Here is a 22116-nt window from a genome sequence, read left to right as displayed (position 1 = left end):
ACTGTCTAGAACGGTTAAAAAGAGAGTATTCTGACCTGAGGTTTGATAGATGATAACCCACAATCGTATAATTATTTTAATGAAAAAAGGAAATGAACTCACATGTTGCGACGTTTCATTTCCAGCTCTTATATTGAAATATATACGACCATGTACTTCAACTGGATGAATGTACAGTTTAATGTTTCCAGGTTAGCATGCCTGTACAGTGACGGGGCATTAAGCTGCACATTACTTGAATATGAGACCGTTCTGAAGCAAATAATTTTTACACAACAATAAATACAATAATGTACTCTTAAATAAATTCCACAAGGATTGGAACAATCATCCCCCAGCATTCCCACTGATTCCCACTGATCAGTTACTAGCCATCCCCTTTAAAACTATACTAGTACTAGTTTACCCATTCAAAGTTTAATGTTCATTCGAATCATCATCACTTGAGTCTAAAAATCCGTAAGTACTGAAATGGTTCAAGTTAATTACAATATCAAATTTTCACATTACATGTAAAAAGTTAAAGGACAAGTTCACCTTCATATACATGTGGATTGAGTGAATGCAACAATATCAGTAGAACACATCAGTGAAAGTTTGACGAAAATCGGAAAATCCGTTCAAAAAATATGAATTTTTGAAGTTTCAGTGCAGTCATTGCTGGATGAAACAACCACTATATGCATCAGTTTGTGCATGGTGTCACATGCGTAGAACGACATGTGAGAGAATATAAAGAGAATTCCTCTCATTTTTTTTTTTTTTTTTTGGGGGGGGGATACACATTCCCTTGGCTTGTTACTGACATACAGATGTACATGCGAATGTTAATATTATTCCCCAACCTTCTGAAAGAGGCAAGTCAATTGTTCTTTTATTATGCGAGAAAAGTGAAAATATGTTGAAGTTTCTGTATATTCTCTTTATATCGTTCAGCGCATGTGACATCACAAATTGAAGTGACCTCGTCCAGCAATGGCAGCACTGAAACTCCGAAAATTCATAACTTTTTAACATATTGTTCGATTTTCCTCAAACTTTCACTGATGTGTTCTACTAATATTGCTGCATTTTTCACTCAACCCACGTATTTATCAGGTGAACTTGTCCTTTAATATGAGACATGAGAATGAATTTTAGATAACTTCATACACTGATGTATGAATGTAAGTACATACGTATTATGTATGTAGGTCCTATCATGTTGATGAGCGCAATTAAAATCTATGCATTATTAAATTCTACACAAAGTATTACAAACATCAAACCACCATGAAAAGCTAAGCCAATATTGATGAGTTGCACTCTAAGACAGTATTGAATACATTGATAGCGAACAGACTATACAGGCAGAGCTGCAAACACATTGCTTCCCTGAAATGACATGAAAGTTCTTCGTAGAGATCGATTTATTCTTACCAGCATCGTTTCCGCACATGTGGTTGACTACCGCATCGACGTAGATCCGGACCTTTGCGGCATTACATCGCTGCACCATGTCGATCAAATCTTCCCGCGAACCTCGTCGACTACCGAGGTAGTAGCTCACCGGCTGATAGCTCTCATACCAGGGACGCTTGACGTTCGGGCCCCAAGAAGGTTGGTAGATAATCCGATGTTCATGGGGTGGTGAGATCTGGACCCCGCCGAATCCGTTAGGTCCCAAGAAACTGGAAGCATGATATAAATCCGAGAAATAATGTAAGCCTACTCTCTAAACAAAATCGAGTGAAAATATTCACTCTTAAAGGAGTGAATACAAAAAAAGAGTGAATTTAGAGTGAAATTAGAGTGAATTCTGAGTGAAAATGTTCATTTTTCACTCATTTTGGAGTGACCTCAGGGATCACTCCTAAATCTTCGAGTGACCCTGAGGTCACTCCAAAATGAGTGAAAATGAACATTTTCACTCAAAATTGAACATTTTCACTCAAAATTCACTCCAATTTCATTCTAAATTCACTCTTTTTTGTATTCACTCTTTTAAGAGTGAATATTTTCACTCGATTTTTTTTTTAGAGAGTAATAAAGCACAGAGAGAATAATGTGAAAGGAAGAGAGAGAGAGAGAGAGAAGGGGAGGGGAATAGACTATTGCCCTAAAGAACTGCCAGCTGGAACTTCATTTTCATGTGCAAAAACAAATCAGAGAAGATCTGAGCAAAATCAGAACGTTACACTGATTTGAAAGTTAGTATTATTTTGGGTGCCTCGCTGATATCACATAGTCTGTTCTTGGCCATCTTACTACGTGCATCGCATGCAGTATATTGCTCCTCCAAACGCTAAGTGATTAAAAAAATAATGAATTTTCGTACAGATATGGCATCAAGTATCACCTGAGGTATATGCTTCAGCAACCTGATTGATTTGTCTTCAAATAATAATTGCACGTCTTCACTGTAACGAAAAGGCAATTACATTCTAACAAGGACAACTTGTCATCATGATCATGGCGAATATAGTGACACCCACAATTGACATTCTATAAATTTTAAAATTCTACGAGAGGTCTTCATTCAGCTGTCATTTCATTTTCTTTCACTATATACAGTCAGGTGAAATTGCAAAAACTTGAAGTTAGCTCTATGAATATCATCCCCACATTCAATCTCATCAAAATGTTTACAATAGTCTCTCAGCATTCATTATGATTGGTGAAGCTCGGCAACGTAAGTCCTAAAAGTCAAAGTCACGCTGGTGGTTCGTCGTAAGACGACTTAGCAGACGGTCTCAGCATGTACAAACGATCTGAGAACTGCAAGGATTGTAACAAAATGATTTAGCCCACAGTGTTGAGGCGAAGTAACTTTGATTGTGACTTAAGAGAAACTTGAACTAAAAGCAAACGCCCGTGACCCCAGACAGAGGACTGCGTATTTAATATGGATTCAGACGGGTATCCTGCCATCGGCTCATTCTCTTTCCCTATTTGGACTACCTGAAATACTCTTGCATTATAAGTCTTCTAGATTTTTTGTTGTTGACTTTTCCCGTTATAGTGTCTACTGGGGTAAATAATATTGCGATGTATTACATGTAGGCCTATTAGAAGAAATGGAAATATACCGATACATAGCTTCATGGCTCATACAACTCAACATAGCACCACTCTGTTCCAGCCGGTTAGTTACATTATTGCTATAGAGCTATCTGTTCATTCTCTGTCAGTCAGATATGAATTCAAAGAAGAGATTGACTTTAATGTAACATAAACAACAACAACAACAACAACACAGTATTATGCTCAACCGTACCGCTTTTTATGAATTTTGTTTAATGGCTCTACAAACAAATCCCTCGCACTTACTACATGGCATTTGTAAATACTCTAAGATTAATATTGCGGTCATGTAGGGTCACAAAGGAGATAAAGTTGTCAAGTCAACAATGTAATGCTTTGAGTGGTTCAAAGTTTATCAATGTTTATACCCTTTTATTCTGAAACTCAAACGCACGTTCGCACTTGCAATTGAACAGTCAAAATCATATCGTCGAAACATTTTGTTACCTCGGTACATACTAATGATTCTGCGGGGTCTCGGGTGATTTAATGCGGGTATAAAGGTTGCATCTCTTTCTTCTAATATTTTCAGTCGATTGTCTCACTTCCCTGGGACTCGGCATTTCAATGTTTCTTGGACCCACTATATAGGCAAGAACTCTCTTGCATAGCCACATTTACCTAAAAGCGCGTCATTACTTAATCTCGATTAACCTTTTCCTTTTTAAGTTGCAGAAAATAATCTTGAGATAATTTATAATTCAAGTTGCAGCATGAAGGAAGGGGATCGGAAATTTGACGACGTTCTTTACGAATTAGGGGAATTTGGTCGCTATCAGATAGTGATATTCAACTTGCTATGTCTTCTGGTATTCATAGCACCATGGCAGACTCTTGGAGCAGTGTTCATTTCTGGCGACACGGATCACTGGTGTAAGGTAAGTTGGTTTTAGTGTGGTTTGTATATGGTAGATAAAGCACAGTTATCTATATGACAATCAACTCATGTAGACATGGCATTAACAGTGTCAGCAGAAATATCTTACAATTAATATGATCCCTTTTTTCATTAGTTTTCTTTGAAAAAAAAATCTCCACCGTACCTATCTATATACAAACATTTGACAAACAAAACTTTCTATGCAATTTTTCTGGATGACACTCTACACATGCACACACGTTATTATGGTCTTTATCTCTGTTCGGGGTAGTCTCTTCAGCGTTGCCACAATTCTATCCTACCGGGGGGGGGGGGGGCTGCCTTTGTTATTAACCTACATAGCATTGTCAGGTACCAATTTATACACATGGGTCGACAGGGACGTGGTGGGTAAAAAAATCTTGCGCTTGGCAGGATTCGAACTCGGGACCGCCGACTGAGAGTCGGAAATCTTACCACTATGCCACAGCGCCCCACACAATCAAGAAATCATTCTTTCTGAGAATAATCATTTAGATTATAGATCTTATCAAATTCAATGAGAGTCTTGGTCTTCTTTCTTCAGCTTTGTCCAACAATTACGATAAAAAAACAAGAGTAAAAAGACAAGCGGAATTCATTGATATTATCTCTAAATGATAAATGATTATAAGCTTACAAGATTCCCAGTAACACAATGTTGCCTTGTGGTTGAAGAGTTACATGCCATTATTCAAAATTACTCACCGCTGTCAGTAGAATATCTGTATTGTTCTTTACCTACCATCAGTCAAAGCCCATTATTCATCATGTCAAAATGCTAGATTCTTTTAGTGATATCAAAGGCATGTGCTCCTCCTCAAACAATGCGCTCAAGACTTTCAAATAAACGGACTGTTCTGAACATTTTTTTTTCATTCAAAAATATCAATTTTCACATAATGAATACGGACAAATACAACGGTTCTTTTTGTTTGAAGATGGAGATAGCAACAACATTCGAGAGAACTTGATAATGCTGATTGGAGTTTGTCGAATTTTGAAGAGTTTGAAGATTTTTTTTTTTTCGTTAATATTGAACATTCCTACTAAGCTAGAAAAAGCGTTTAGCGGATGACATCAGATGGAGTCCACTGGTACATAGTCCATGGGCCAAGACCCGAAAAATGGGTTATTGGTACCACTTGAGGTGGCAAAACCTTTTTGGTGTCATTTTGTTTGTCGGGCATAGATATGCTTATCAAGCTATGATAGCATTTCCAAATGAGTAGCTTAGTCATGATAAATGAATTTTTAACCAATTTGGTCTCGTTTTTATATCCATATACTTCTGAATCGAAACTAACCGCTATACAGAGAAGAGCACTGTTTTCTGTATGTCCACAGGTGTTCTGTTGTAAACACGGTGCTTTTAGTCTTTATTCAAGGCAGCGAAGGGAATATCCAAAGGGTTATGATGTCCACAGCTGTCACGCGGAGCGCTTAGTCTTTATCTAGAACAATGTACCGTTATCATATCTAAAGTTCCTAATAAAAGGGCTTATCTATACTGTTTTTTATACTACCCTCTAAACAAATACAGATTATTTAAACAAAAATCACATTGTTCATTTGCAATGTTATTTATTATAATGTATTGTAGTGTACCGGTACATTGTTTTTGCATTATCTTTCATTGTTGGATGGAAATAAAACGACATTGGCGTGGTATTAGCGTTTTCACCGGAAAATAATAATTGAAAAATACGGTAAAATTCACGAGGAATTGCTTTGTTGTTGTTGTTGTTGTTGTTGTTGTTGTTGTTGTTGTTTTTAGATAAAGGGATATACACTGTATCATAAGCTTTGGATATTCCCTTCGCCGTCTTGAATAAAGACTAAGCGCTGTGAACGTCATAACCTTTGGATATTCCCTTTGCTGCCTTGAATAAAGACTAAGCGCACCGCGTTTACAACAGAACACCGTCCTGTGGACATACAAAAGACAGTGCTCCTTTGTATAACGGTTAGTCTCGATTCAGAAGTATAGGGATATAACTACGAGACCAAATTGGTTAAAAATTCATCTATTATGACTAAGCTACTCATTTGGAAATGCTATCATAGCTTGATAAGCATATCTATGAACAAAAACAAAATGAACAAAATGACACCAAAAAGGTTTTGCCACCTCAGGTGGTACCAATATCTGGCCTGGCCCATGGACTAACATATAATTGTGAGTTTCCAAGCAATCTGGAGGAAAGCAAAATACAATGTATGTAATAAGAGTATCAAATTTGTTTTGTGAAATCTTCTTTAAACTGCTTTAATCTGCTTTAAACATGTACCGTTTCATGACATTTGTTTTACAGCTTGAATGAAAAATGGTTGTGAGCACCTGGTGAGATTTAGTCAGAATAAGAGATGGATTCGCAGTGAATCAAATTTCTCGCCATCGCACAGATACCGGAATGGGATTCCGTGGACTGCGACGCGCACGGCTTCAACACCACATGGGAGTGCAGCCTGGCCAAGAGAGACGTGGGCATCCCATGGAACTACAGCGCCAAAAATGAGAAGGTCTACGACCGCTGCCACAGATACAACGTCACGGGCATTGAGTTCTCTCCCGATCTCAATCCGAAGGGTCTTCCGACGATTGGCTGCAACGGCGGCTGGATGTACTACAACGAGGACCCCTTGACCACCACAATGAATCAAGACGTGAGTTCTAGAACGACATGCCCCCCCCCCTTAAAAAACGAAAGTAAAACAAAGCAAACAAACAACAAACACAAAAATACCTCAAGCAAAATCTTAAGAACGGCTAAAGACGGTATTCGGTATTCGGTTTAATCAAAAGTCACGTTTTAACAGGGCCCTTCAAACATGTCAAACTAGTGTTACCGCGACGACTTTTTTTTTCTTCCCTGTCTACGATCCCCGCAGAATGTTGCTCGGACGTTGTCGCGGTAACTTTTGCCAAATTCTACCCCAGTCAGCCAGGGTAATTATTCCGACGTTGAAAAAAAGACTCTATTGTTAATAATGTTGCATGACAGCGCCTTTCCCTTTCATGAGAGAACCACGTACTGAGAGCCACAGGAGGGAAGGTCTCTTCGTATTCAACTACAGTCACGTCCCTTGCCACTTGTCTTCGTTGTTTAGTAAAGATTGCCTTCACGTCTTATGAACTGAACCCAGTTTATTAAGATATCAATTAAAGCATGTTAAACTTCCATCTATTGGTCTGTTTCGTATGTCGTTTCCCCAAACTCAGTTCGATCTGGTTTGTGGAGGAGAACACTTCATCAGCTTACAACAATCCCTGTTCTTTGCTGGCAATGCAATCGGAGCGATAGTTGGAGGAACGCTCTCTGACAAGTAAGATTTAGATCTTGCAGGTATAGATCTATGTTCAAGGTAAGGCTCGACACTTAGGCTACTTTTTGTGGTTAAAAAAAACAGGAATAAAAACATATAAAATAAAATCATTCAATAAAACAATACAATTACGATTACGATTAAAGGAGACTTCCGGATGATTCAGACTTGAGTATTTTAACATTACTTCAGAATACAGAGTTTCAGAATTTATAGTGATTTGGATGAGGAATAAGAATGTTTCCAAAATTCATTAAAAATCACACAAGAAAACAGGAGGATGATATGGCAGCATCACATGAGATTGCATGTGAGTGATCAAGGAAGCAGAACAACAGAAGAAAGCATGCATAAATTATACACATCTGAAGTCGTTGAGCCAATGGCACTGTAATGGAATTACATTGCTTCATTACTATATACAATATATGACCTTCCTTTCTCCTCATCCTTGTTCAGTGTATTATGTTTCGGGCTTTTCGATGTATTGGTTTACAAGCTATATAAGAAGGGTTTGTTTGCAAAAACCGATAAGTCCATATTTGCCAAATGGAGATATTTGCGATTAAAGGTCAAGAAAAATAAAGAGAATAATAAGAAATTTTGTGCTTCATTTGACCATAACTTCAAAAATGTACCTATTATGTAATGACCAATATACCATTTAAAAGGTATTATTTTGTACTTTATTACAGAGACCGTACTTCAAAATCTTCAAAAATGGACTGTATCGGTTTTTGCAAACAAACTCTTCAAAGCTTATCTTATACTGCACTAAGCTTATCTTATACTGCACACTACAGCATTTTACCACGGTTCGAGTGGGACAACGGTTTCAGTTGAGCGCGTATCCAGAGGGCCAATAGAACTGCCTTGGAAGTACATTTCAGAGGGCCCTCTTTCGCTCCGTATTTGCAGTCTGATAGACTCGAGTACAAAAGTTATAGACTCAAATCCAAAAATTATCATGTTTCAATTTAATACGCACGTCAGTCAGGTTTCATTTTATACTGTTTGCGACTGCCTGAGAGATATTTGTACATATAGGGGTATATATCTATATAACGTGAATTTTTTAGCTAGATACAATTTGAGAGTGAAATTCGACTGAGAGCAGAAAAATAGTTCAGCCGAATTTGGCCGTGAACATCAGCTGTAATCTGCCAACCCTGGTGGCGGAATCTAGCTAAAATACGTATACGATGTATTTTTTTAGGCCTATGCATTGAGTCGCAAACTATTCTTCTTTTTTTTTTTAATTGAGAAGAACATATAAAAAGATAGAAAAATACCAAAAACATATAATTTCTTTAAAAAAAAAATGATAATGGCCGGCATCTATTGCGGGTGATCTGGGCCACCGGACCACCGCGATACTGTGGAGACTTGTATGTTCTAGGTATTCCAAATCGAGCTTCTGTGAATGTGCGTTTTGTTGTTTCATTATTTGGTCCGATATTGCTCAATAGACATACTGTGCGTGACATTATTTGACTGAATTGGACTATATACTGCCTATTATAATATGTACTCACTTGTTGCACTCATGGAGTCTTGATTTCATATCACCTAACTGTAAAAGTAAGTTTGTTATACATTTTATAGGCCTAGTGAATAAAAGGCGAGTCACGCCTCCCGAATAAAGATAAGCAAGATCTCTCAACGAGCCGCATTGCGGATTTGTGTACCGAATCATTCTTCTCCGACGACGTTTGCAAAGCTAAAATACAAAAACAAACCTGGTTTTTAAAGAGGGAAAGCATCACAATAGGGCGAGGGGAGGGAGAGAGATGTTCACATTAAATAACAAAATGTTGCAAGGTATTTCCTTTTTAAGATGGGACGTGACACTAATGTCAAACGTTTATTATAACGAATAAGATATTCATGTATACTACTATAATGTATATATATATATATATATATATATATATATATATATATATATATACATACATATATATATATATATATATATATATATATATATATATATATACATACATATATATATATACCATATCTCTCCTGTTAATTTCTATGCAGGGTTGGTCGCCACAGGGTCGTCTTTGGTGCCTTATCAATAGTCAGTTTGGCTGGAATCGTGGTTGCTTTGGCGCCCAGTGTGTGGGTTCTGCTTGGCGGAAGATTCGTTGCTGGAGCCGCGTCTAATGCCATGGTTGCTGCAACCTTCGTCCTTGGTATACGCATTTCTCTCACCTATCTATATATGGTGTATACATTTATTTGTTTTGAGGGAAATTTCCTTCATAGATGCATTTGCATTCACTAAAGACGACTCAACCGCGGTCGTTAAAGCTAGTCTTGCACCAAATCATGATAACCGTTGCCATCATTTTTATCGCCCTTTTTACAACCGAGATTGCTATCATTACCATTAATGATAGCATTGTAGTATAGCAGTAGTCGTCGTCGAAGTAGTATACTGTAACAGTAGTAGTACAGAAGTAATAGTGGTAGTAGCAGTATTCGTCCTCGTCAAAGTAGTGGCAGTATAGTAGTAGAAGTAGTAGTAGTAGTAGTAGTGGTGGTGGTGGTAGTAGTAGAATTAGTAGTAGTAGTAGTAATAGTAGTAGTAGTTAGTAGTAGTAGTAGTAGTAGTAGTAGTAGTAGTAGTAGTAGTAGTAGTAGTAGAATTGGTCTTTGTCGATCTGATGGAAGTTATTTCATGTCATTGAACTGATTATGTATAGATATGGGTGTTTTTGAAAATTCAATGTTTATGAGCTAGCATATGTAGTATGTATCACGACTTTTTTTTTTTTTTTTTGGGGGGGGGGGGGTAACCTTTTTCATCATACGATACTGTAAACAATGGTAAATATTACTGCTGTTGTTATTGCTGAGAACATTCATCCCCCTCCATCTCTCCGTCTCTCTCTGTCTTCTAATCAATATTCTAAACAATTTCCCTGTTATGTGGGGTATTTCTCTTATTCTCATCAACAGCCAACGAATTTATAGGTCCATCCAAGCGCAGCATTTCGGGTAATGCGATTTGGGTCTATTGCTCACTCGGATACATGTTATTAGCCCTTATCGCCTTCTTTATACGAAATTGGCGGCATTTCTACCTCATCATCTCTGCTGTACCAGCCATCCTTTTGCTGCTGTCTGTGTAAGTTTTTTTTTTTCTTCCGAGGCAAAATATTCCTAAGCTGTTTCAACAAAAGACCATCCAAACTCAGTAACAGGATTTTTCAAACTTTTTTTTTTTTTTTTTTTTTTTTTGGGGGGGGGGGGGGGGGGTCTATCAGCAACCTAAAGACAATACCATGCACAATGCATCAATGTGCCAGAGCTAAGGGTCCTTTAGATCTGTAATTTTGCTTGAGCCTGTCGGAGGAGAACATCTATAAAAAAAAAAAATGCACAAAAAGCAAGTTCTCTCTCACTTTATTGTTGTATACTGAATAAGGCATTTACTTCAATTTAGAACGCTAAGATTAACGCAAAAGAAAGAAAGTGCAAATGTTATTTAGAAACAAAAATAGCATGGCTGAATTTCAGAAGTGCGTTCTAACGAATACTATAGCTATATATAGTCAAGTCTACGGTAAAAGATTTTGAGATGTTAATATATCTGCATAATAGTGTGGGTACTTAAAAGGATATGTTTGGGAATAATTTGTTTTAGGTATTAAAGTATACAAATGGATGTTACTTAGTATTATTCACATGAATCGAAAGAGAAGAAAGGACATGTGTCATTGAATAAATCAAAGTTGTCGATATGTCCAATTTGTTATCTTTTATTTCAAATTCATTTATTTCCATCCAAGAAAGAGTGAAAAAAAACCCATGCATTACACAATCATATAGTTTGGTCAATTTGGAAAAATACATTACGCAATGTAGATCGTAAAGTACATAATAAGATTATGTACAGCAAGAAACCAAGTACACCAATGCTTGAACGGTGGACAGAAAAGTAAGTATGGGCGGTCGACTTAACAGCAAGACTTGTAATACGTGGATCGCTCAAAGTGTAATACATGTGTATGTAACCTGGCATCATCATTATAAACTACAATTATTTTAAAGCACATAAGTACATTTTCGCACCGTAAAATTGATGACGAGAGATGCTAATTCCCTTCTCCCTCTCTCTTTCTCTCCCTTTCTTATTTCTTTAAATCAGAGCGGTGCCTGAATCTCCGAGATGGCTACTGTCCAGGGATCGTGAAACAGAAGCTCGCAAAATAGTGAGGAAACTGGCCAAGGTCAACAAAGTTACAATTACAGAGACATTCACCCTCACTAATGTTACTGAGAAGGTAAGTTGAAGTTGAGTCATTTTCATTTTTTCACTTCAAGTGCTGAAAATGAACTTCAACCCCTTGTTCAAGTAATGACCATGAATTTGTACACGCAATTCTATAGTCGGTTTCTTTTCGATTTAAAAGAATCATATCAATGCAAGGGTAAATGCATAAATTATCGTCTAGATACATGTAATACTTCGGTAAGATTTGTATCATGCAATGTGTATGTGTACCTGTACTATGTTTGTACCGTAGAGACGCACATGAACTGCAAACACACAGATATATATATACACACACACATTATACAGAGTTCGGAGATATGTACATTATAATCAATTGTACACATTTTCCACACAGAAAAACATACTCCACTATACAATGATTTACACGTATTTACGTATGTTATGTTTATGATCATTCATTACAGGATGTTAAGAAAGAGGATGAGAAAACATTTATGGATCTACTCCGCAAGCCTCGTTTAAGGATGTATACCCTGAATATAATGTTCAATCTGTAAGTATAATTATTTCTATGGTCCATTTCTACTAAACTTAGTAGACTGCTACCATTCCTCTTACTTGTCATCTTTATTATCATCATCACCTTCGCTTTTTGATGTTTTCATCATTATGTTAATTGTGTATGATGATGATGATGATGATGATTATAAATGTTATCAATAACATAATCATCACTATTATCAATATCATTATCGATATCATATGTTGTCATTACCAGCATCATCAGATGATATGTCATGGATCCACAAGTATGAGTTGATAAAAAAAGAAAACTGTATCCCTAGGAAAAAGTCTACTTCACGAAGATCGCTGATAAAGGTACACTTATGGTGGTATGCAATCTCCCAAATAGCAATAATCATAGTATCAATGTTATGTTTTGTTGTATGACACTGTGTAGACCAAGCGCTAAACAAGACTAATGCGGAAGACAGTTTGTGATATAAAAGCCGTTATTTCTGATTACCATGAGGACAATTTAATGGACTCATTATGTTTGTTTGTTTGTTTGCTCCCTCGAAGCATCGTTAACACGCTAGTCTACTTCGGAGTCTCGCTTAGCACCGGCAGTCTCGGCGTCAATGTCTACATCGCCTTCGCCATAGCAGGTGCCGTTGAAATTCCCGCGTGTTTCGGCGTGATTCATCCCATCGACTACTTTGGCAGACGACCAACGTACATGGCCTGCATGTTTATTGCTGGGATCGCTCTCTTGGCAACAATATTCATTCGTGAGAATGTTCAGTTAATGGCTTAGTTAAATCAGTAAATAGATAAACAAACAAAATGTATCGATATGTGTATGTGTGTGTGTGTGTGCGCGCGCGTGCGTGTGTGTGTGTGTGTGTGTAGTGATCCACTAATTCATCGATTATGATTCTTTAATCTAATGCAAATTACTGAAATAATCATCACATTTTTTTTTCGCGTCGGTATATCGAAGTGGGACTTTACGTGTCTACAATATGTAATATACTTATGTTTGCACTGTGTAAACAAAACTCACAAAATATCGCTCATTTCAATCAGAAAATTATATCATGTCCATTGTTTTCTATTACACGTCACAAAATACAGTACGTATCTGCTGTAGCCATCTTCTCTTTTTTTCTCCCTTGTTCCCACTTTTTTTCTCTCTCTTACCCTCTCTTCATAACAACAGCGTTGGGTGTTGGTCGTGCCTGTGTAGCCATGGTTGGCAAGTTTGCAATCACGTCGTCTTTTAGCATCATCTATCTACACGCCGTGGAGATTGTCCCAACCCCAGTCAGGTGAGCGATTTATAGCAGTTTCTCTGTCTGTCTATCTATCTATCATCTATCTATCTATCTATCTATCTATCTATCTATCTATCTATCTATCTATCTCTCTCTCTCTCTTCGCCAGTACAGACGATCTCAGTACAGATTAAGCGTACAAAGTCATGATCTGAGTAAAAATTCCTGTTCAATTTGACATAAGTCGATCATGGCAGAAATTTAGAATATTTTTTCTTTTTCACTGTTATGACGTCATAATACTGTGCAAACGAGAGGTAATACACAACGAAATGTTTTCCAATCTGCTTAGTGTGTTGATATACATCGAGTATTTTTTGAATGGAATAATAAAGCCTTAACATCTTATCTCTTTCGTTGACAAAGGCCATGTAGAATTGCGAAACTCAGGTATTGAGTGTTGTGGTCATATATTGTCTTTCTCTGGAAACTAAAGAAATGAGGCATTGGGTGCCTGCACTCTCTTCTCTAACATGGCGAACATCCTGGGACCGCAGATAATAGCTCTACGGTCAGTCTGGGATCCGTTACCTCTGGTAATCTTCGGCTCACTGTCCATCATCGCTGGCATTGTGTCTGTCTTCCTGCCCGAAACGCGTGGCAAGAAGATCCCAGAAACCATCGAAGAAGGGGAAAACATCGGTTGGTAAGTTTTATGTAAAATGTATATATATATATATATATATATATATATATATATATATATATATATATATATATATATATATATATATATATATATATATATAATATATATATATATATATATACAGTGAAAATGGGTTTCCATCCGCTTTCTTTGCTCAGAGTTTTCACTATCTATCATTTGTTTCTGGTCAGTTTTCCCTCTCTTTGTTTCAATATGTATATATATATATATAAACAGATTTAAAAAAAACTTCGCAAAAGAAAGAGATATGTATAGATAAAGATGCGCCCCACGCCACACAGTCGCTATGCTTGATTTGAAAATTTAAATCTCTCTGACAAGATTAACAACATGACAGAGCAGTTAACTTTTAGTTTGTCTTTTTTTTTCTCTTTGACGTTGAAAATTTGTACGGTTTTTATTCCGAATGTGTATTTTCTCCCACGATGTTTTTGCAGGAGAGCCGGCCCGAGACAGAGGAAAGAAGTACAAGGAAGTGAATACCCTAATATCAAATATCAAGAAGCAAACGGAATGACGAAGGGTGATCCGGTTTGAGGCTTGAAGATGCTTGACAACAGGAGCTCAAGGAGATGTCACGACGATATATATGCATATATATATATATATATATATAGGTGTATATAGACCGTTTCAATTTCGATGACCTATTCACCTACCGCCGCTAGCGGCGCTATAACGGCCGCCATAACTGGGGGCCAACGGGGGCTCCCAGCGAGCTAGCTACCCACCGAGTTGCACTTGCAGCTATCTAGCAGCCCAGCGTACCCATCGCGCATAGTTAGCCGGGCGCGGCCGCTGGGTCGGCGACCGCCGCGCTAAAATTGTGATTGTTTTACTCACTGTGGAAAAGTCATTCAGCGGCATTTAATGCCTTTCTTTTGGACAAATTGAGTAATTCAGACATATCGATCTAAAATGAAAGCTTCAAAGGATCAGAAAAAAACCCACATATTGTGCAGTTGTTTGGGTGCATAAATAACAGGCGAAAAACCGGAAATGGAAGCTGCACGTCAGTGTGTGAAATTCAGACACCACTGACGCATGATGAATATAACACTTAAGTGAAACACAGCGGTATAAAGAATGCACAGATTTTCGAAACAAACTTTGGCCTATGCCTAATAGATTCTCTATTTAATATAGAGTAAATCACTGCATATTCATATACGTAAAATAAAGTTGTTCATTTTAGAAGAAAAGTTCAGATGAAAGATTTTGATAATTCATTAATTTTTTTTTTTCAACGCTTGGTGCAATACTTACAAAAGTTAAAATCCACTTCCTGGCTACTAACATTTCATTTCAAAGCCTACACTACAGCCAAATGAATGTTTCAAGATGTGTAAAAAAAAAAAAAAAAAAAACTTATATTGTAATTTTTAACTTCTTCACTAAATGTTCAGCATTAAATTGACCATATTCAATTTGGGCCTGGAACTCTGAATTTGATTTAAGTTTTGATAAAGTGATACTTATAGATTTTAAACTGCTATGAATGGTGGCAAACATCCGTTTCATAAGCATAATTCATATTAAGAAAGTTTGATTTGAAAATCACTTTTGTAGATTATAATTTTAGGCGTTAGCTCGATGTTAAATGCAAGGTTACTTAGACCTTAAACAGTAGAATTTTTGGTTGTTGACATCAGGCGACGTAGATTAACTTCTTAAGTTTATACGGCTTAGAAACGCCTAGATTTGCCTTCAGTTTGGTTTACTTAGTTAGACTTGCCGGAAGTTTATTTAGTGACAACCGAAAATGATATAGGATGTAGCTTGGATCTAGAAGTCAATAGGTCTAGACGGGTCTAGATCTAGTCTGGACTGTTGGCTAGAATTCTAGACAAGATCTAAAAAACGTTAGACAGACTCTACCCCGCTGGTCCGAGAAAAGCCTAACACTGATATTATTAGTTGCTTTGATAGCGCCATATCTACTATCTAGCTCAAGATTCTGATTCATTATTTGTATTTAATTATATCAGTTAACTGCTCAACAGTCTAGGCTTACTATCTAGACGTCTGTCTGCGCCTAGCCATAGTTCTCCCCAGGTGTTTTTACCCTCTTACACAAATGTGAATAGATCTATAAGGGCTTACACGCGAGTACCCAGGTCATCGCAAAAGAAATAGAGTCTACAAACACTCACGGATGGTACCGATATTTACCTTGAAGTTCAACTTTGGGCTACAGCCGTATATGCCATCTACCCATTCGCTCATAGTCGGTATAAGTTGTTTAATTTTATTAATTAGCTAACGAAAAAAAAAAGTAGACTTTATAGTTGTCACAAATCCAGATGCGTCGATCGCTGCCAGCGCCAGAGATAGGTAGCTGGCCGGGTGGCGCCGGGTGGTAAAAGCACTGGCTGCCGCTGGCACCCTTGCCATGCACGCACGGCGCTTGCCGACCCGGCCTGGTTGGCCCCCAGTTATGGCGTCACCTTAAGAGGGCGCACTTCCATGAACAGTCACTTGAATCGGTCTATACATATATGAGATTAAAACCTAAAATGGCATTAAAGCGCTTTATCCTGGCGAGGAAAGCGCATGTTTTAGAAACAAGACACCATATATATATATATATATATATATACATATATACATATATATGTATATATATATATAGATATATATATATAGATATATATATAAGTCGATCATGGCAGAAACAAAATAGTTTTTCTCCTTCCTTTCTCATATCTCACATATATATATATATATATATATATATATATGTATATATATATATATATATATATATATATATATATAGGAAACTATGAGGACAGAATATATATATATATCATTTTCATCTAATATGTAAACCACAATCCGCTTTTCATCAATTATAGATTTGGCAGGAATGATTACCCTGGTATTCGCAACAAGGATTACAAAGCTATTCAAATGGTGTCACGTAGACGGGGGCCTAGACCAAAAACTGGCTAGAGTTTAGAGATCTGCTTTCAAGGGTTGAAATGATTGAGAGCATTACTTTTACTTTATTCTCTTTTCTTTAGCTAACGGATACTTGAATATAGCTGTATCTTACAAATCCAGTTATATACTTATTTAAATAAGTAATTTTAAAAAGTCTCGTAAATCGTGGCATTTTCTAAGTCATGTCAGTCATACATTCCACATTCATTCACCCCCGACCAAATTTAAGCAAGAAATGGTGAAATTGTTGTCTTTCAGGACCATCTTCCATAACAAGAAGATGAGAGTTCTGCACATACAATTATATCAGGGTACGGCCAAAATTACACAATTTCTATTCCCAAGATGAAAAAAAAAAAAAACAAAAAAAAAAACCTTCCTACTGTGAAAGTTGGGACACATCCTCCACCTCCTCTAACACCACTCCCTCTTCCATCCGCGATTGCTGTACTCCGTGGCAGTTCATTCCCATAAATACATGCAGTTGAGAAACTTGGCACGTATCTGCCTTGGGGGAGGGGTAAAATGGTCGGTGCCAGGTAAAGGTGTCAACGGTAAAAAAAAAAAAAAAAAAAAAAAAAAAAGTCACGAGCAAGATATCACCGGTTTTTGAAAAAAAAAACATCAATTTTCCAAAACAACCGAAGTGAGGTTCGAAGGATGGAGAAAGGGACAAATTTTTCATGTCATTATCTTCACGTCAAACTCCTGTGAAAATAACTTGATATTTTGCTGAAGTGCCGTCTCAACGTGGGAGTCAATTTCATGGCATAATTATGTGAGAGCTTTCACCTGTTGTCTACATTAAATCCGTTGTTCAGGTTTTGTTCTCATGTGTTGCCTTTCAAAGTTGATTATTATAAGTGAGATCTCATGTTTAGTGTTCTTTAACGTATGTGTGAGTTTTGTTTGTTTGTTTGCTTTTGTTTTTCCATCAATGTGTGAACCATTTTTTTTTTTTTGCTTCTGAGTGGCAATTTGAGACTATTTCTAAATTGATTTCATCAGTGTATCAATTACATGTTATGAATGATTGGTCTGTTTTCAAATTCATTAATAAATATGTGCATGTGTGCATTAAGTGTGTGTTTGCGTGTGTGTGTGTGTGTGTGCGTGTGGTTGTTAAAAGTAAAGTTTGCTTCCCCTTATTATGTTATCTAGATGCACATAGGGCGAGCAAGGATGGGGTAGGCGTTGAACAAAGTTTAGAGAGCGTTGAGCACAATCTACCCCCCCCCCCTTCACTCACAAACACACACACACACACTGTCCGGAGAAATGAAACGACATTGTGTATTTCTACAAGTCCCATTTTTTTTCACTTTTCAGCTCATAATCATAATCATAACCATTGATATCACTGTTATCATTGTTACTATCCTTCTTGTTCTTGTTCCTATCATTTCTGGTGATTATCAGTATGATCCCTCATAAGGACCATTCGACTCTCTCAGGCGAAAAAAAAAAAAAAAAAATCTTTATGAATCTTGAACCCAGCTACTCCCAAGTTAATAAGGCAAATTTTATGCACTGCCGGAAAGTAAACAAGTGAATCATTTCTCGCTGAGACAATGCAAACGCTTTTTTCGTCATATCACAATGATTTTGAATGACTGTATTCCATTTACAGAAGTTTATTTAACTTTCGAAGTACCGCACTCCATTTTGGTTTTCGAGTTATTTCTGATTAACGTGGTTAACGAATGTTCGGAATAACGAGCTGTATCTTTTAGTACAGCTGTATATCCTCCACGCGGCCATCATTCATGAATACGGCAGATAGATGACACATCCTACTTATGGTCCTTCATTAGCGTCGGTCGATACAAACCCAGTGTACTAGTATATCGGATTTGGAAGAACCTTTTCAAGTTCCTTATCACAGTAATAAGTAAATTTTTACATAACTTCATTTTTCTTCCATGATGAAAGATCACTTGCATATCCCCTTCAAAATTAAAGGCAGGGAAAATATGTTTCTCTTTGCATAACTCGAGTGAATATGCTAATTCATGATAAATGAAACTTCCTTATTTCTATTTCTATTATTTGTTTTATATTGTTGCAGTACTTGTGACTTCAACAATTGGAGTATAGTCTTTTTAATCCAGCAATGGCAGCGAATGGATTTAATAAAAACTTTTAATAATCATTACCACTGATGACTATACATTTGTACGGATTGTCAGATTTCCTCAAACAGTATTTGTAGTATTTGTGTTGGTGGGTGTGTGGGTGTGTGTGTGTGTGACATGCATGTTAGGTTGTGATGGCAGTGACAGAAAGCGATGAACAAGTCAACCGCAAGTTAGCATTGAAAGGAAAAACATACGGTCAAACACACACACACACGCAAGCCTTGCGAATTATTTCTAAACTAAAAAGGGCGCTCCAACGACGGATTCTAGTGAGACTGAGTGCTTGAGCAAGTTCAAAACTCATGAATGAAAAGTTTGCGAGCGCATCACGGTCACTCCTTTTTTCGCTCGTGACCAAGACTTTCAAATTGAGGAAGTACTGATGTGGGAAAATTGAGACGCATATTATCGAACTAGTGCTTGTTTTATGTCGCCACTTTAATGAAATTACACTTACCAAACTGTCACGATAACATCTGAAGCAACTCTTTCTTCCTCTTGTCTCTACTCTGTACAACCCTCGAATGACGCTTAGGGTAAGTTTGTGCATGTTTACGATGTGTATAATACATGTATATTCATCTATGTTCGTTATTTAAACCACTGTAATAGTTCAATAGTTCAATAGTTTATTTAATTTATTTAATTTATTGTTTAGTTAATGGAACGAATAACACACTGTAGGTTATGTATTTGAGATTTGTGCTGTTGAAATCAACTTGAACTATGTTAATAACCCCCTGTATTTGATATGAATATTCACGTACAATAAAAGAAGACTCGTCTGACTAGAACTTCCAGTTCCTGTTACGTTTTCATCGTTTGGCGCATGGGCAAGATGTGACAAAATTGATAGTGTTCTTTACAAATAGTAGGTTTCAAAATTCCAACTCACTGGCGCAGTATATCTCTACGGACAAATTAGGTTCTGATAAGTTTACCATCCATATAAAATAGTGTCACAGTCTGTGAGCTCCCGCATGCGTTTACGTTTAAATGTGTGAATATGTATGCGTGCAGGCTAATAAAAAGGATTGAAAAATACTTCACAACTGCTAAGTATATGCATCAATCACTAACATGGCAAATAAACCAACATAGTAAACACAATTGTTGAGAATTTAATTGTAATCTCAATTTCTGAATTGTTTAACCTTCAATGTCATTCGTATCTTTTAAGACAAGTATAGAACTTGAAAGTATGCATAAAAATGTATATGTTCTTATCAAAACTGTGCTGTTTGAAATGTTTTATGACTCGGACCTCACTGTTTGACACCAAGATCTGCTGTCTTTTCCTCCTTTTCCTTATACAAATAGCAACCAGAATAACTAGTCGATGTTTTCGGATATTTTCTCTGCAAAATAAGCAACAAGCATTTTGCCTCATTTCATCTCGGTATTGCATTCGGGAGTAAGTTTACTTTCAACAAAAACTTCTAAGAGTTACTATAGCTACGCAAAATACCAAAACGTTTAAACAATCAAGAAATGAATCAATAAACAATCTGTCATCTTGTTGACGACATTCTGGCATCTTAAAATCCCAGTGGGCTTTCTATATCACTGTCGATTCCAGCCGCAGCAGTGATAACCTTTTGCAAAGGCAGCTCGCTATAATTTAAGGACGCGCACACACAACTCGCGATCCGATCGCTGTTTGCGTGCGAGTCCACTGCTCACTGTGTGCGAGTCAATTATTGCGAGCTGCCTTTGCAAAAGGCTACAGCAGTGACTGAAGAGGTCAGACGATGACATGTGAATGAATAAATAAATTCGGTGTTTCATATTCACCTTTGAATAGGCCTACAGATAATTTTTTTCCAACTTATACCAGGTCCAACGCCAGGTTCGTAAAGATACCTTAAACGCGTATCACTTGCTGTCACAAGGACAAATCTCGGCACTCGTACGAACATGAGTCCGCTCGGAAAACCCCTACTCTTGACCGTCGTAATGATGCTCATCTGCATATTCCATGAAAGCACCGCCAATTATGGGATCTGCAGAGTCTCGCACACGTAAGTTTGGTCGTAAAGGAAACTTGTAATCCAAGTTTATGCTGAACTTGATAAAATATGAATAAAGTCAACGCAACGCAGCTGTGAAAATTTCATAACAATATCGCAACAATGGCGAACGGGTGAATGGCAGAACGTACATTGTATTTCCCAAATTTGCATGGTGCCATTAAATTGTACGTGCACATCACGAGACCAACACTCACGAGTCATACAGTCCATGAGTTATACAGCCCAGAAGTCATACAGCTAACAAGTCATATACAGCCCACCTAGTAGAGGCTACTATGTAATCCCGTGAGATTTTTGTGCAAAAACTGATTTTTTTTTTTTTTTTTGCTAACTTCGTCGATTTGGGGGTGCTGAATCAAAAAAACAACAACAACAACAACTTTGGTTCCATTTTTTTCCAACCAGGTCTTCAGCCGCCATAGCAAACTGTATTTTGACCCATATCTCATAAAGTGAGCATTGTAGATGCTTCAAATATGGTGCAAAATGCATGGTTGTGATGTCAGACACTCTGATATATATATATATATTTTGTGGATTGTTTTAATACAATTTGTAGGCTGCAATCTTGAATTTCGAAATGGCCGCCATAGCAAACTGTATTTTGACACATATCTCATACAGTGATCATTGTAGAAACTTCAAATTTGGTGCAAAATGCATGGTTGTGATGTCAGGCACTCTGATATATGTTTTTTCAGATATTGTGGATTGCTTTGATGCCATTTGCAGGCTGCCATCTTGAAATTCAAAATGGCCGCCATAGCGTTTTTACCCATATTTCAGGTTGCAATTATTGTAGAAGCATCAGATTTTCAAGAATGCACATACATGTGGTGTACAACGTTCCAGTATAGCCGTTTCCTAATTGTGGTTCAATTTAGATAGGCCACCATGTTTAAATTCAAGATGGCCGCCACAGAAAAAACATATATCTGTGGTTAAAGCGCC

The 22116-nt window shown here is 37.1% G+C and overlaps 2 protein-coding genes across 2 annotated transcripts in view; one reads left to right on the top strand and one right to left on the bottom strand.

The window, feature by feature from the left end:
* Window positions 1-22116, bottom strand: part of LOC140238377 (alpha-amylase A-like) — a 46741-nt gene that overhangs the window by 3381 nt on the left and 21244 nt on the right. Inside the window, exon 3 of the mRNA XM_072318315.1 lies at window positions 1420-1670. Coding sequence (XP_072174416.1) covers window positions 1420-1670 — 251 coding nt within the window. The remainder of the gene's footprint in view (window positions 1-1419; window positions 1671-22116) is intronic.
* Window positions 3777-14585, top strand: LOC140238378 (organic cation transporter protein-like). The gene is made up of 11 exons (XM_072318316.1): window positions 3777-3941; window positions 6368-6628; window positions 7185-7288; window positions 9335-9489; window positions 10259-10427; window positions 11451-11586; window positions 12005-12093; window positions 12624-12832; window positions 13264-13372; window positions 13815-14024; window positions 14486-14585. Exons 1-11 carry the CDS (start codon window positions 3777-3779, stop codon window positions 14583-14585), a joined length of 1707 nt encoding a protein of 568 aa, XP_072174417.1.

Source organism: Diadema setosum, chromosome 14 (genome assembly GCF_964275005.1).
Source record: "Diadema setosum chromosome 14, eeDiaSeto1, whole genome shotgun sequence".
NCBI classification, from domain to species: domain Eukaryota; kingdom Metazoa; phylum Echinodermata; class Echinoidea; order Diadematoida; family Diadematidae; genus Diadema; species Diadema setosum.
The sequence above is the reverse complement of the archived record's forward strand: the minus strand, read 5'-3'. Positions and strand labels throughout refer to the sequence as shown.

Excerpts from the sequence above, each read along its gene's own strand:
- LOC140238378 (XM_072318316.1), top strand. The coding sequence starts at position 3,777 with ATGAAGGAAGGGGATCGGAAATTTGACGACGTTCTTTACGAATTAGGG. Across the intron at positions 3,942-6,367 it reads ACACGGATCACTGGTGTAAG|ATACCGGAATGGGATTCCGT; the intron begins GTAAGTTGGTTT and ends GCCATCGCACAG. Across the intron at positions 13,373-13,814 it reads ATTGTCCCAACCCCAGTCAG|AAATGAGGCATTGGGTGCCT; the intron begins GTGAGCGATTTA and ends TGGAAACTAAAG.